General features: G+C 34.7%; 1 protein-coding gene, 1 non-coding gene and 1 pseudogene across 2 annotated transcripts; all 3 read left to right on the forward strand.

The window, feature by feature from the left end:
- Positions 1–5689: 5689 nt before the first annotated feature.
- Positions 5690–9081, forward strand: LOC132316002 (probable receptor-like protein kinase At5g39020). The gene is made up of 3 exons (XM_059814485.1): positions 5690–7031; positions 7328–7360; positions 7607–9081. The coding sequence occupies exons 1-3, from the start codon at positions 5741–5743 to the stop codon at positions 8707–8709; spliced, it is 2427 nt and encodes an 808-aa protein (XP_059670468.1). The 5' UTR covers positions 5690–5740; the 3' UTR covers positions 8710–9081.
- Positions 9082–10755: 1674 nt separating this feature from the next.
- On the forward strand, positions 10756–14709 carry LOC132316003 (protein COBRA-like; annotated as a pseudogene).
- A 528-nt stretch (positions 14710–15237) lies between these two features.
- Positions 15238–15319, forward strand: LOC132267749 (small nucleolar RNA SNORD24). Its single transcript, XR_009469089.1, has one exon. It is a non-coding gene; the product is annotated as a small nucleolar RNA SNORD24 (small nucleolar RNA).
- Positions 15320–16614: the final 1295 nt, after the last annotated feature.

A 16614-nucleotide genomic window follows, 5' to 3' on the forward strand; every position in this document is an offset into this window, starting at 1 on the left:
TCATACCATGTGGTGGAGTGGGTTGTTACAAATGGTATCAAAGCCTGACCCAGCCGGAAGTGTGCCGACGAGGACGTCGGGCCTCCAAAGGGGGTGGATTGTGACGACCTTGTGGGCGGGTGTGCCGTGGGCGAGTGCGAGAGACACTGTCAAGCTACCATATTGGCGAGCTACGGGTGCACAATCCCACATCGCCTGGGTAGAAGAAAGGTAAAGTGCTTATATGTAAGTGTATCACCTCCAATTGGTATGAGGCCTTTTGGGGTGAAGCCCAAGAACAAAACCGTGCGGGCTCAGGCCCAAAGCGGACAATATCATACTATGTGGTGGAGTGAGTCATTACAAATGGTATCAGAGCCTAACCCAGTCGGAAGTGTGCCGACGAGGACGTCGGGCCTCCAAGGGGGGTGGATTGTGACGACCTTGTGGGCGGGTGTGCCGTGGGCGAGTGCGAGAGACACTGTCAGGCTACCACACTGGCGAGCTACGGGTGCACAATCCCACATCGCCTGGGTAGAGGAAAGGTGAAGTGCTTATATGTAAGTGTATCACCTCTAATTGGTATGAGGCCTTTTGAGGTGAAGCCCAAGAGTAAAACTGTGCGGGCTCAGGCTCAAAGCGGACAATATCATACCATGTGGTGGAGTGGGTCGTTACATTGCACTTCTTGATTTAGGAGCAAGTGTGAATCTTCTTCTATATTCTGTCTATGTTCAATTGGGCTTAGGTGATTTAAAACCAACGTTGGTAGTTTTGCAACTAGCCAACCGATCCATTAAAAATCCCTGGGGAATCATTGAGGATGTTATGATCAAAACTGATAAGTTCTTCTTCCCGATTGATTTCATTGTCATTGATACGAAAATGGTCCCAAATCCTAAGAGCTAAATTCCTGTTATCCTTGGCCATCCTTTCTTGACAATCACTAATGCCAACATCAATTGTAGGACGGGGATAATGAAAATTTCATTTGTCTATATGAAAGTAAAGTTGAACATTTTCAATCCAACCCCAAATTCTATAGACAAGCATGAGGATTTATGTGTTGTCAATGTTGTACAAATGAATTTGATAAAAATGCATCTTTGCTTGATGTTGAAACTTCAATTGTTTTACCTTCCAAAGAGTTTTCAAATGAAAATGTTTTCAAGACAAGTGTTGAAAGGGCATGGAAGCCCAAAGGTTTTGTTGAAAAGGACCATCAATTTCATTTGAATCAAATCAAACAAGTTCCTTAGGGAATAGTTTGTTGGGTGGGATTCAAAATTCCATTCACCCCACCAAGGAGACGATGCATACCAAGATTTTTGATCCGAGCTAAAAAACGTCTTGCTAGAGACTTTAAAGACTAGTGTGTTTTGTAGGGTTTGCCAACCTTATTCCTCCCTCATTTCTTGTTTTGATATTTCCTGCGTCGTCTAGATATGTGTTGAATTGAAAAATCTTGTTTTTGAAAAATTTCCTGCACTTTGTACACTTCCAGTGAGGTTTCGATCATTCGAACTCAAGTTCGATTGATCGAAATTTCACTTCGATCGATCAAAGTCTATTCGAATCGATTGAAGTCCATTTGGATCGATCGAAGTTAAATTTTCAATCGATCGAAGTCCTTTAATCGATTGAAAATGCGTTATTTGAATTTTCAAAAAATGCTTTGGCTGTTCATTCTTTAACCCTATTTTTTTTTTCTTTTTCTTTTTCTTCCCTCTTCCCTTATTTTTCTTTTTCTTTCTTTCTTCTCTTTCTTCCTCCATCTCTCTTCTCTTCTCTCGACCAACCCATTTCTCTCCTCTCTCGATTCTCCATTTCCCTCATGTCTCTCATCTCAAACCCTCTCAATCTCTTTCAGCCGCCAACCACCACCACTCCCCCAACCTTCTTCTTCCATTTTCGGTAAGCCCCAAACCCCATTCATCGCCACCGTTAAGCCCCATTAAATCCAGCGAGGATTTTTGGTCCAAAGGCCAAATCCCGGCATCAATTTTTCTTTTCTCTCTTGGGTAGTGTCACACCCATTATCTCTCTTTTCTCATAAGTATGTGCATTAATTGTGTTTTAATTGAATGGTTTTTTATCTCATTTGATGGGTTGTGCTATTCACTAGATTGACTAGACAATATATGATTATTTGCCATCCATTATGCTTTGTTTTCAATTAGTGACACACACACACACACATTTTACAACTTTAATTTCCCCATTAATTTACAATTGCTAGTGTTTGGTGAAGTGAAGCTTAGTGGTGAACTCTAAGCCCCAAGACCTCTCTCTCCTATATTTTTCTCTAATTTCTAGATTGATACTTGCTTGCAATATTTTAATTAAACCAATTTCTTAATCAACTCAAACCATCTTTTGATCATTCGACCTACTAATCCAATAATTGATTTCAAAACACGATTCCTTTCCCTTGGAATGATCCTTACTCACTCTTGCTATATTTTAGTTAGTAATGGTAGAGGCATTCTATAAATTTAAACTTGGCCATACTACACACTTTTGTGCAACTAGGTCTTGACACCACCAACACTAAAATTACAATAATATTTCTCTGGTGTTTAACGTTCAGCCACTACCACTTTTTATAACATTCGACACTTTTGTACCTTATAGAAACTTGCAAAAAAAATTCTCTGGTGTTCGGCATTCAGCCGCTGCCATTTTTTATAGTGTTCGGCACTTTTGTGTCTTAGCTAAAATTGTAATAATTTTCTCCCACATTTGTCATTCGGCCGTTGCCACGTTTGATAGCATTCGGCACTTTTGAGTTAAAATTGTTCTTTGGCATTTGACGTTCAACCGCTACATCTTTTTATAACATTCGACACTTTTGTGCCTTAGCTAAAATTGCAATAATTTTTCTGTGGCATTTTATAACGTTCGGCACTTCTGTGGCTTAGCTAAAATCGCAATAATTTTTAGTTCAGCATTTTTGTGGCTAAGCTAAAATCGCAATAATTTTTCTCTGTCGTTAGGTGTGAAAGATAAAAATGGGAGCTTCCCTACACTACTTCTTTTAGGCTATGGAGGGAAGTTCCCATGGCATTCCTTGTGGTAAAGTTCACCATATAAAAAATGCTTCAGGGTTAACTCTTTAAGTACCCGATGTGGGACCACTTCACATCAAATATAGCCACATGACATGGTTTTAATTTGATTGTAAAGATAAGGGTTAATAGATCTCTTTAAATCAACTAAATGTTGGGAGTCCATCTATTGCGGAAGGTTTAATTCTTAGGGAATTTTTGTCTCTTCTCCGACTTTGGGTGTACCACAATGTCATCGTGGAAGGGGACTGTCAGCCTATTATACGCCTTCAAGCAAATGATGAGGCTTTATGTGTTCTTTTTCACGATGTATGCTCTCTCCTTTGTTTATGCAATGGTTCCTCCTTGGCTTAGGTGTCTCGCCAAGGTAATATTGTAGCTAACTTGTTGAGCAAAAAGGCTCTTGCAGCCGCATGTTTTGATCTCGAGTGGAGAGTCTGGTCCAAGTGGCTGTTAGACGCTTTTAGCTCTAATTGTATATTTCCTCCTTTTGAATGATATGGTGTTTCGTTTAATGTTAAAAAAAAAAAAAAAAAAAAAAAAAAAAATCAACTACTTCCTTAATTAATTATGGTAGCAATTGAAGTCCATCCCGTCTCCTTGTTGGGATGGGAGGGCTTCAATTTTCCTTGCCTTCTTAATGAAGAAAAATAATTTTATAGTGAAGCAAAACATTGTTTTCATACGAAGTGAGTCCTTTTACACATATTATCTAAATTAGAGGTTGACATTCTCCAAATTACCCTTTTTAAAGGTTGGCATTTTCCAAATTACCAATATTTTGTAAATACGAATAATCCTCCTTTTATTTTTTTTATACATAAAACTCAGAGTAAAAGAAATGTTTTCAAGAGGAAAATTTACAGGAAAAAAAAAAAAAATTACATACATTTTATTAATGGTGGCTTCATCAGTCCCTTGAGAAAGATGTTTAAGCCAGCATGTTGATAATAATAATAATAATAATAATAATAATAATAATAATACATGAACATTAAAATATTTTCGTGGAATGAGAATAAATTACAAGAAAGTAAGGGCCTGATTGGTTTGTAACTCTGAAAACATAACTCAAGAACTCAGAAAACAGAAATCTGTTCTCAGAGAATAATCTTTTATAGTTATCTGAAAATAAAGTTTTTTAAAAATAATTTTTAGAAAATTTAATCAAATAAATTTTTTTGTACGATACGTTTTCTGTTTTCAATTTTCTGAGAATAAAAAACTGTTTTCATAGTAACAAACCAAACAGGCCATAATAAACCCTCTTTAACTCTACCCTATTCACCTGAGTCTTCATTCCTCCCCCTAGTTTAGAGAGAATGAGTTATGAGGGAAAAAAGAAATTTTGAAAAATCAAAATACATGAGGGAAGAAGAAATATTTAAAAATCAAAATATATCTCTCAAAATATAAGAGGGAAAAAGATAATTTTAAAATTCAGATTATTCGACTTGATGATGATGATATTTGTTGTAGCTAGTATAAAAAATAAAGCATTATGCTGCAATCAAAACTTGAAGTTGAGACCACGTATAAAGTAAGTTATGCACTATACCATTTCTCCTGCAATGCTTTTGGTGTTCTCATTCACCTATTAATAAATGCTATAATTTTTTTTTTTTTTTTTTTTTGCTTCTTTAATTCTCATTCGGAAATTAATTCCTATAAAATATGAAAAGTAAGGATAACAACATTTAAATGATATAAAAGATTAATTAAATAATTATTTTTGAGTAAAAAATAGCAAGTTTTGTGCATTTATCACAAATTTTAATCAATTAAAAAAGAAAAAAGAATATGAATAAATCTGATATTTCATTTTAATCGTGTAAAGTGTGACTAGACGGACTTAGTGTCACCCTGGACTTTAACAATTGCAAATCAAAAGTTTCGAATTTTTTTTTTTTCTTTAGCTACCGACCAAGTTCAACTGGTGAAAAATTGTGTGACTCACGACTTTGGCAGTTTGGACTTTGAACTTCAAAAACTTCAATAGCAACCTAATATGACACAAAAATAAAATGTGCATTTTGTATCTCACTCGCATACATTTGAGTATATGATATTTTTATCAAACCGAAGTACACTCGCTTGCACGCAGAGGCGGAGTCAGGATTTTAATTCAGGAGGGCGCAATGTTAAGAAAGAGAGAGAGAGAGAAGAAGAAGAAGAAAAAGAGAAACAGAAAAATAGAAGAATTTAAAGAAGTAGAAGGGATTAAAAATAAAATAAGGGAAGAAAAATGAAAGAAAAAAAAAATAGAGTTTAATTTAAGAAGTTTAACTTTTTTAAAGGAATTTAAATAGTAAAAGAGAAAAAAAGTTGGAAAATTAAACAATAAATTTAGAAAATAATAATCTTAGGGGACATTAATTTAAATTTTTTATATATTTTTATATATATATATATAAATTACCATGTATATTTAATGGGGCGGGCAAGTATCCATTAGGCATACTTGCACTCGTAATTTTGCTTTCTGAAATAAAAATTACAGCTCAATTAAACATATCAAAACGGAAATTAACCAATTACAAACTTGTACCTCACACTTTTCTGTGTGTCCTGTGAGTTGATGTTTCAGTTTATATCTATTATTCTCCCTTGACCAAGACTCTGTGAAGGAGCCTTATCTTCATCCAGCCTCTGCTTAATTGCACTATCTCGGATCTGAAGGAATTCATTTCCCAATGAACCCTTCCATTGTTCTTTTCCTCTCCACTGTCCTTCACCTCCTCCTTCTCCCAACCACCGCTGCGGTGTCACCCTACACTCCCACCTATTCTGTCCTGCTTGACTGTGGCTCAGTCTCCAACACCACCGATACCTCCGGACGAAACTGGGAGGGCGATGCCCACTCCAAATTCACTCTCTCCAACACCGCCCTTAACTCTTCTTCAACCTCCACCGCCACCTACCAAGAACCCACCGTTCCTACAGTCCCCTACGTAACCGCCCGCATCTTCCACTCCCCATTCACCTACACCTTCTTCGTCACCGCCGGTCCCAAATTCCTCCGCCTCTACTTCTACTCCAACACCTACTCTGGCCTCGACCCTACTCAATTCTTCTTCTCCATCACTTCCAATCACTACACTCTCTTAAGCAACTTCAGTGCCTTTTTAACGGCTATTTCAATCGATCAAGGTACTTCATTCGTCAAAGAATTCATCATCAACATCGAAGATAACCAAACGCTTCTTAACATAACCTTCTCACCATCTCCAAACTCTTATGCTTTCATTAACGGTATCGAGCTGGTTTCGATTCCGGACAATCTCTACGGACATGGCAATAATCAACCCATCACACTCGTGGGTGCAGATTACTTCTATTATTTTGATAACAACACTGTTCTTGAAACCCTTTACCGGTTAAACGTTGGTGGTGATGATTTCGGCGATGACACCGGCGTGTTTCGGACTTGGGATAAAGATGACATGTATATATATGGTGCTGCTGTAGGGTTTAGACCTCATAGGTATGTTCCGATCCACTACACTTGGAAAACACCGGCTTACACTGCACCCGAGATTGTTTATACTTCGGCAAGGACAATGGGCGACCAAAGTCTTACCTATAATTTGACGTGGATTTTTACTGTTGATTCTGGGTTTGATTATCTTGTAAGACTTCATTTCTGCGAGTTTATGGTGGACGTGACTAAACAAAATCAGAGGGTGTTCACTATATATCTTAACAATCAAACGGCTGAGGAAAAAGCTGATGTGATTTTCTGGAGTGGTGGCAATAATATTCCGGTTTACAGAGACTATGTCGTACGGGTCCCTGAAGTTGATGGTCGCCGGAGCAAACAGGGCTTGTGGCTCGAGATGCACCCTAACATGGCTGACAAACCTGCCTTCAATGACGCGATTCTGAATGGTTTGGAATTGTTCAAATTGAATCAATCAGACGGTAGTCTCGCCGGGCCTAATTCTTATACAGCCGATACACTCAACCCCACCCCAAAGTTGTCAGGTGAGATCTACGGCTCCTACAAAATTAACTATTTATCATAAGGATATTTGGAGTCCGATTGATTTATATGAGTGAAAGACTAATATCATTATAATGTCTCATGATATCATACTCGCATAAAATTAATATGATATATTGGACTGTCACTTCCTATTATTACTCGTCACAAAGTTACTCCTATGTTATATCTTCTATCATTTGTCGTTCATTGTATTATTGTAGTGTCTTATACATGTTAGTTACTTTTAATTTGACAACATTTTCTGGGCATTCAACTAATTTTTCTCGTCTTACAGGATCAACTAGAAGCTGGCTGAAGATTGTAGTAGGTAACAAAATAACATCTCTATGTTCCTTTCATTTTGCTCATTTGAGGGAATTATAGTATAATTATTATACCAATCTTTCTATACGCATACTTAAACTAAGCTAATTCTCTTTACTCTGTCCGAATAATTCTTTTAAACAATCTATATTTTGCCTATTTACTCATCCATCATCAATAAGCGTATTTAAGATATGGTGCATATATAAATCTGAATACATGACATTCCTTCAATTTACTCTTATCTCAGCGGGTGTGGCTGGACTTCTATTAGTCTCTATTTTGGTGATACACTACTTTAGAAGAACATACTTATGGAGGAAGGAAACAAAGAATGATCAAAACGTCGAGGCATTTTTTAGGAATTTTGACTCCCATGTTCCAAAGCGGTATAGTTATTCAAATATTAAAAGAATGACCAACTCATTCACAGACAAATTAGGCCAAGGGGGATATGGTGTCGTGTACAAAGGGAAGCTATTAGTTGGTGACCAGCTAGTGGCAGTGAAAGTCCTGAGCGAGACCAAGGGTGATGGTGAGGAATTTATCAACGAAGTTGCTACCATTAGCAGAACTTCCCACGTCAATGTAGTCACTTTTTTAGGTTTCTGTTATGAGAGAAACAAAAGAGCTCTAGTTTATGAGTTCATGAGCAATGGATCTCTCGATAAGTTCATCTACAGTGATGGATCTCCAAATTCAAACTATCATTTAGATTACAAAGCATTGTATCAAATTGCAGTTGGTGTTGCTCGAGGACTAGAGTATTTACACCGAGGTTGTAGTACAAGGATTGTTCATTTTGATATAAAACCTCAGAACATTCTTTTGGATGATGACTTCTGCCCCAAAATCGCTGATTTCGGCCTTGCTAAATTAGGCCAAAGGAAAAATAGTATCATGTCGATGGTGGGTGCGAGAGGGACAATTGGATACATTGCTCCAGAAGTATTTTCAAGGAATTTTGGTGGGGTCTCTCATAAATCTGATGTCTACAGTTATGGAATGATGGTTCTTGAAATGGTTGGTGGAAAAGAGGACACTGGAGCTAGAACAGACCATTCAAGTGAAGTATATTTTCCGGACAACATTTACGAGCAATTGGAACACAATGAGGATCTTAATGGTGTTACATCCGAAGAGGAAAAAGAAACAAGAAGAAAAATGACTATAGTGAGTTTGTGGTGCATTCAGACAAATCCAGAAAATCGCCCATCAATGACTGTTGTTGTAGAAATGTTGGAAGGAAGCCTTCAATCCTTGCAAGTTCCACCTAAACCCATACTATCTTCTCCTCCTAGGTTGGAACAAAATTCTTCTGCAATATTACAACAAAGTTCTAGTACAGACTGAAAAAAAGGGGTTTTGAATTGAATGGAAGTATAGTATCAATCATATATCTTTATGGTTTTCCTTTTTGCCTTTTGACAAGGCTCTGGATTTCCTCATTGTTCCTCGTGATTTTATCCTATGAGAAACAATATCTTTTGAACCGACTCGTCTACCACGCTTCATGCGTGTCTTAGGTGCATTTGTTGCCTTGCGACGCTCGCCTTGGTCTTGGGTTGGCAATCAAAGCGTCGAGCTTATCTTGAACTGTAGCGAAAGTAGGATTGTTGCATTGCTTGGCTTAATTACCACAGCAATCTTGTAGTACTCATTATTATTCAAGAATGTCAAGTGATTTATTCCTAGTATATTTTCTTGAAGAAAAGTTTATACTCATTACACTCTGTTTGGCTAAATAAAAAATCCATTTATCTTGCAGTTTTGGAAAGTTGCAATGGCTATCCTTAAGTACATCTTTGCAGTTTTACTTGATGAAAACAATCAATTAAGTGCCCTATTCTGAATTTTAGGTCTCGTATCATAGTTCGTATAAATTTTAAGTATAATATGTATGCCAAAGGAAATGTAATTTACTTTTTTAGACAAACACAACGTTCTTTCAAAACCAGAAACTGACCTAGTTGAACCTTTGCAACAAGAACAACTCAGTTTCATACTCTGCGTGGAATCCAAAATCCAGTTCATAATAGTTCCAGGATTATTTAGCTACAAAACAAATCATTCTAAAGGTGCTTAATTACAAATAAGTTGAAAAGAAAGAAATGAAAGGAAAGAGAATGTGACTCAATCAATTAATTTCACATCAATTTTTTTTGTCAAATTATGGCATTTTTGCATGTCATTGAAGTGGATCAATTTAGTTGGCTTGAATTGAAAATCCGTGATAATATCATACAGATACTTCATTATTCTCGCAGACCATTGAGGTATAAGTGGATGCTTAGTTGCTTACATAATGGACTAACGAAATAATGATGAAAAAATAATACCATATATAGATATATTCATGCACTCAAACGAAATAATCCCAACGAAATAAACCGCACAAGTCTTTGTTGAATTGAGATAATTAAATTGAACTTTATGAATTTAATAAATCTTAATCTTTTTATGTATGTATTCACCATTCAAAAAAAAAAAGTGTACATATTTTATAGGCCAAATTTTAGATATACTCTTTATAATATAATAGAGTGATATTCGTATATATATGTCAAAACAAAAGTAAATTTTTTTGTTGACTTAGTGATAACAAGACTATGTTAGAGAGGTGATATTAATAATCACCGTTACATACTCACTAGACATCCTACTGAGAAACTAATTGAAGAGAATTTTTTTTCCTTCTTTACAATGCAAAGGAAAAAGTTTATGCTCTATTTGGTAGCTAGGGAAAAAAAAAATGGATGAAAGAGAGAGAATAAGGGGATGGATAAGTACCTAGCGAATAGATTGTGCATTTTCATTAGTTTTTGTTCGGTTAGATAAAAGAGAAAAGAATAAACTAAAATTTTCTATGTTCGAAAAGAAGAAGTTTTAATTGTTTTTACCATTATATCCAATAATATTTATAATATTAATTGTACTCTAATTTAAAACTTTTATAACAATACACTTATCTTCCCTCTTTTCTTCCTATTTTTCTTTGTTTCCTTGTATCATTCCTATCGAATGAAGAAAATTTGTAAGGGAGAAATTTTCCCTTCTTTCCTTGTTTCATTCATACTAAATGAAGAAAAATTATTCCGTCTTTTATATTTTCTCTCTACACCTCTTCCTTCCTTTCTATTGGACACAACATTAGTGTTCAAATTCTTATAGAAACAAGTGAGACATTTGAATTTCAAATAAGATTTAAAAAAAAAAATTCAATTATTATTATTTTTAAAAAAAACATTTTTCTTTATTCTTTAATATTATTGGAAAAAAAAAATTTATTTATTCTTTAATTTAGCTGTCACTAGTTTACAGCAATATTTAGCTGTCAAAGAATGACTTTTTTTTCTTCTTTTTTTTTTTTTTTTTTTTCAAGGTAAGAAAATTTCATTAGCATAAAGCAAGTATCAAAAAAAGACATTCCATTTCCACAATGTCAACCAAGGAAGGTGGAAAAGAAGAAAAGAAACAGACTGAATCTTTAATTCTCATTGCATACTGGGCTAACCAATGGACGGCTTTGTTGCCTTCCCTGTGAATAAATTTGATTGAAAAGTCAACTCTTCAAGATAAAAGAAGCTGGATATCTTCAATCAATTGCATCAATAATTATTGTGTATAGAATTGCAAAAAATCATATTTAACAACTAAATGATAACAAGAACATTGACTTGTTTAACAAATAGCAATCTTTTTAATGCTACAAATCTACATTGGTCCGCTTACCTACTAATAATCTTAAACGAACCTGCCATGGGAGAGTGTGGAAAAGCCAGTCACCACGGCTCTCTCTCTCTCTCTACTCTCTCTCTCTCTCTGTGTTGCAGATCTTGAGCAGGAACCAACCGAAAAAAATTGAGCATTTGCAACAAGAAATGGGATTCTGCTTCAGATCTGTGACCAAGTTCACCACTTGGACCTGTGTTCTTGTGTTCTATCTTTCTTGCTTCAGCTTTAGTTCAACAGGTTAGCACATTTATGTCTCTTCTATTTATTAATCTCACTAAATTTGGAGTCTTGTAGCTGTTTATTGATGCGTGGTTAATGGGTTTTGGGTACCTTCAAAGATTTGACTCGTTTTAGTGTATACGGCTTCTTGAAGCCTAATTGACTGATGGAATTGGAAAATGAGGAAATGGGTTCCTTCGGTCATCCATTTCAGGCATTTTTGTTGTTTTGGATTTCTGTTTGATGCTCATTTTAATGAATTTTAGTAGTTGAACTTGAGATTTAGCTCTAATTTTAGCTTTTCTTGAAAATGGATTATAAGAAAATTCCAAAGTAGTAAGAACTTGATCTCTCTCTCTCTATATGTGGTGAATAGTGATTAAGCTTTTAACTTACCTTGTAATGAAGATGATGAAACAATTGAACTGGAAAGAGAAGGATTTGTGTTTGTTATTATGATGCAGAGAAAATTCAATCCTAAATTAGATCTACTTTCTCTTTCCCAATATTTATTTTGTCCAAGAAATTTTCACTCTGTTTCTTTATTCCTGGTTAAAAATGTGTTTCAAGTTGCAATCAAATACTTAGCTCCTGAATTTCCAGGAATTGTGTCTCTAGGAATTCCAGAATTGGAGACATAGATAACACACTTCGTGGGGGCAAACATCTCCTCTACTAATATGAACCGACCACGGACCGATTTCTTTTGGGCCACTAGACTTCCAAGGCCCAGTTTGATCAAACCCAAAAGAGTCATCATCAGCCCAATACAAGATCGGCTTAATCTGTTCTTGATCAAACCTTGACAAACATTTTTCATGATTCGGATCAGATCAATCATGGCATCGAAGTAACCTCACATGGAAGGAGCTAAATGAAGAAAGAACCCTATATAAAAAAAATACCTCATATGGAACAAATACATTAGAATGAATTTGGAAGACAAGTAAGGCGTTCTGAATACATTTGTATAAATAAGGGCAAGTCCCCAATAAAAGATAATACGCAGCATTTGCACTATCATTATTCTTTTACCTTGAATCTGTCATTGTCATTTTCTCTAAGTGCGTTGACTTCTATGCATTGCCTTTTCAAAGTTGACTAATTTTTGCACCTAAACTTCTTTATCTGTTCTTTCTTATCTTAAACATAATCATTGTCAAACTTTGGAGGTGAATTAAATCTATTTATTTGCTGAATGCGCCAAATTGAAAAAAAAAAAAAAAAAAAAAAAAAAAAAAAAAAAAATTAAAATTAAAATTAAAAAATTAAAAATAAATAAATAAATAAATTTCTCTTATTTTTAATGTTTTGCAATCCCAACATGATTTTTGTAGTTCGGTGTAGATATGGAAATGTTGCTGCAAATTAGATAATGTAAAGCATTAACGCAGAATTTTACATGATAATTTAAGAACAATCCGTATTTAAGGAGCTTTGCATTTCATCTGCCTTGCAAACAAAGAACAATTTTTATTTTTTGAAATGACATCTTTATTAGATAAAGGATTTTTGGATATGTGATCTAAGATTATTATGTGTCTCCTTAGCTCTACAAGGACTTTTGTTATTAATTTCACAATGAAAAGAAATTTGATTTATAGGTTTTCTGTTCAACTGTGTCCTAACATTAATTTGGGCTCCTATTTTCTCTGGTTATTAACCTTTCTTGCCGGTTGGTTTTTCAGAAGCCTATGATCCACTTGACCCAAATGGAAATATTACGATTAAATGGGAAGTTATTAGCTGGACTCCAGATGGCTATGTTGTAAGTACCAGTAAACTAGTATTCAATCGCGTTTTCTGACTTTTATACCCTTTTGAATTATACTTTCAAATTTATTTAGAATTAAGTTAATTCTTACAAGAAACTGCGCTAATCATTTGTATTCTACGAAATGGTTATGGGTGCTGTTGTTGTTACTACTCCGTATGAAATGGTTATCATTTTCCTAAGTTCATTTTCCAGTGTTGATAAAAAAAGGTGGCTTTATTTTTGACAATTGTAGTTGATAATTTCTTTCGGATTTGCAAAAATTCTTTTTAGCTTTAATTAGGTCAGAGGGGCACCTCTTAGAATGCTTGATCTCATTAAAAAACTGATTCAAATCGGATTTTTAAAAAACAAAAAAATAATTCTTTCAATCATGTCCAAAACTTGCAGCAATACTTCAATGTACCTTTCTTCCCTGCATTAAATATTTAAACAGCTCCTCACTGGAAATTGCACAGGCTGTTGTCACAATGTTCAACTTCCAGAATATCGTCGCATTCAAGCACCAGGATGGACGCTATGATGGACATGGGCAAAAGAGGAGGTGATATGGAGCATGATGGGAGCCCAAACTACAGAGCAAGGAGATTGTTCAAAATACAAAGGGAACATTCCGCATTCCTGCAAGAAGGATCCAACGGTTGTGGACTTATTGCCGGGAACTCCTTACAACCAGCAAATTGCGAATTGCTGCAAGGGAGGAGTAATCAACTCATGCGGGCAAGATCCAAACAATTGTGCGAGCTCATTCCAGGTTAGTGTGGGTGCAGCTGGAACCACTAACAAAACAGTTCGTGTGCCCAAGAACTTCACCTTGCAAGCACCTGGACCGGGTTATACTTGTGGACCTGTAAAAATTGTTAAACCTACCAGATTTGTTAGCCAAGATGGAAGGAGAGTCACACAGGCTATGAGTAAGTTACCGGACAGAGATTGTAGAGTACTTCAGTTAGACTTATTAATGTTTATTTCATGCTTGAAGGCCAAACCTGCACAATTATACAGTCATTTCATAGCTGAGAAAACAGATGAATCTAAAAGTAACGTTGCTACTGGAAGAAATCTAAAACTATAGCTTAGGAAGGTCAATACATCATTGAGTTTATGGTGTCCGGAACTGAAATGCATGTTATAATGTTGTTATTTAAACAATCATAATTTCGGGAACAAATTCTTTCAAAATGGCTGTTGATTTTCTATTGCAAGGTGTTTGAGTTATTTAAGACTTGTGTCAATATTTAGAGAAGCATCATACGCAGTCATATTGTCATGACGAGTTTTTTTGTGTCTCCAAAGGGTGCTAATGAAGATATTTAGACCGGTACCTTTAAACTTATTGGATAATAATCCCATCTTTCTGTCATGGCAGTGACATGGAATGTTATATGCACATATTCGCAATTTTTGGCTCAGAAAACTCCAAATTGCTGTGTTTCTCTATCATCCTTCTACGATGACACATGTGGCTGCCAAAACAACGCCACTGAGCCAGGGAGCTGCGTTGAGTATGTTCTCTTAAAATTATTTTTCTGCATCTTCCTGCTTTTCTCTTCTTGTAACAAGATTTAAAAGAGGAGATTTTTCTTCGAGCTTCTTCTAATAAGAAAATAATTTTTCCCTGCTGATTTATTGAATTTCAGTATTTTAATTTTTTAATATCATATATTCCCTATGTAATTTTTTTATTTATTGAATTTCAATAGGGTTAAGTGCAAAAAAATTAGAAATATATAGGGTTTGTGCGTCCTTACTTTTTTAAAATGTCTATATTAGTCTATAAAATTCAAAAAAAATACAAATAAGTCCGTCAGACCACTTTTTTGACAAAAACTAAATATGAAAACTCTATTTTATCTTTTTGATTTCCATTTTACCCCTAACCCATATGTGCATGTTACTCCCCCTGTACCCTTCTCTCTCCTCCCTCTCTCTCTTGGGTTAGTCCTCCTTCCGGCGCTTGTGTTGTCGAACTGCAATGATTTACCATGATCTTACAACCAGCTGCTTCTGACTCATCATGGATCTTCAATCTCCTCATTCTTATATATATATACATATATGTATGTATTGATTATATATTTTATATTTTTTTAGTTAAATAAATAAATTATTTGGTTATGGATTTGATATTGAAAGAAAATATATATATTTGCGGCCGGTGATGTGATATTGATATTTGCTACTTTCCTCCTGAATGCATCTGATGATTTTGTATCCACCAAGATCTCTGAGGCCTCTTCTCAATATTTGTTTTCCTATATCAGTTTGTTTTTTAAACAATTATTTGTGGTTTTTAATATATATATATATATATATATATATATATATATATTTTAATCTTATGAAAGGAATGTATAAAAATTCAACAGGTCTGAATTCTGGCATAATCCATGATAATTGGAATAAAAACTAATTACAAATATTATATTAAAAATTATTTAGAAAATTCATGTTAATTGTCCAACACAGTTTGATTTAAGGCACAAACAATTATTCGGCTAGAATGCTATTGTAGCAGAGGTGGGGAATTCAGGGGGATGGAATCAGGGTTTACCTATTTGAATAGTAAGTGGGGAGACAATGGTACAAGATTGCATAAATATTTTCCTTGAAGCTGTCACACCAAAAAAACCAAGAAAACATTCGACCTTCTACATCAAGTAATAAAGTTTTTAGAAGATATGGCGATTTTCTTCCTCAAATAAATGTATGAGGATTTCATTGTGTATAGAGAAGGCATTCCCATTAAGTCTTCTAATCAGGGTGAAGCATTGGGGTGTGAAACAGACAGTTGCTTGAATAAGGCGTTGCGCTATTGGTATACCCCATCTTTATTATGACGAAGTGTTTGGTTTCGGTTTTTATTATATCCAGTTTTAAGTTTTTTTAGTTTAGTTTATTTCAATTTTATACAAATTAAGGTTTATTTTATTCTTATCCCAAACAAACACAATTTTATACAAATTGAATAAAAAAAAGTCATTTTACATGGCCTGTATTTATAGTTATTAATTTATTCAACTGAGGTGAGGGTATTATAGTCATTTTATACCACACATAGACCTATTTGCACCAAGTTGATAGTATAGGGGGTTCTATATCACAAGGGACCTTTTTGCATTATATCAATAGTAATAGTAGAGAGTTTTTTTTACACTTAACCCAATTTCAATATTTCATACAACTATAGTATTATTATTAGTATTATCCTTTTTTGAATTTTAATATTTCGTACAATTATAATATTATTATTAGTATTATAAAGTATATTAATATTATAAGGAAGGTGGATTCCAAAAGGAAGGTAAATTTATTATTCATTTATTATAAAAATAAGTAATACATTGAAATTCTTTGTACTTTTAATAATAAGTATAAACATAGATATAGATATATATTATTTGAATTTGAATATAGGCAAGGCGAAGCCAGGAATAAGAGTTTGGAGGCTAAAATAAGATTATGTAATTAAAAGTTAAGAAATCAATTGTATTCCCCCCCCCCCCCCGCGGGCCGTGCGCCGCGGGGCC

The sequence above is a fragment of the Cornus florida genome, unplaced genomic scaffold, assembly GCF_030987335.1.
Source record: "Cornus florida cultivar Cherokee Brave unplaced genomic scaffold, ASM3098733v1 CherokeeBrave_3.0.0_Hap2_Chr07, whole genome shotgun sequence".
In the NCBI taxonomy this organism is placed as follows: Eukaryota; Viridiplantae; Streptophyta; class Magnoliopsida; order Cornales; family Cornaceae; genus Cornus; species Cornus florida.

Coding starts and splice junctions, on each gene's coding strand:
- LOC132316002 (XM_059814485.1), top strand. CDS start 5,741: ATGAACCCTTCCATTGTTCTTTTCCTCTCCACTGTCCTTCACCTCCTC. Junction 7,032..7,327: donor CCCCACCCCAAAGTTGTCAG/GTGAGATCTACG, acceptor CTCGTCTTACAG/GATCAACTAGAAGCTGGCTG. Junction 7,361..7,606: donor CTGGCTGAAGATTGTAGTAG/GTAACAAAATAA, acceptor CTCTTATCTCAG/CGGGTGTGGCTGGACTTCTA.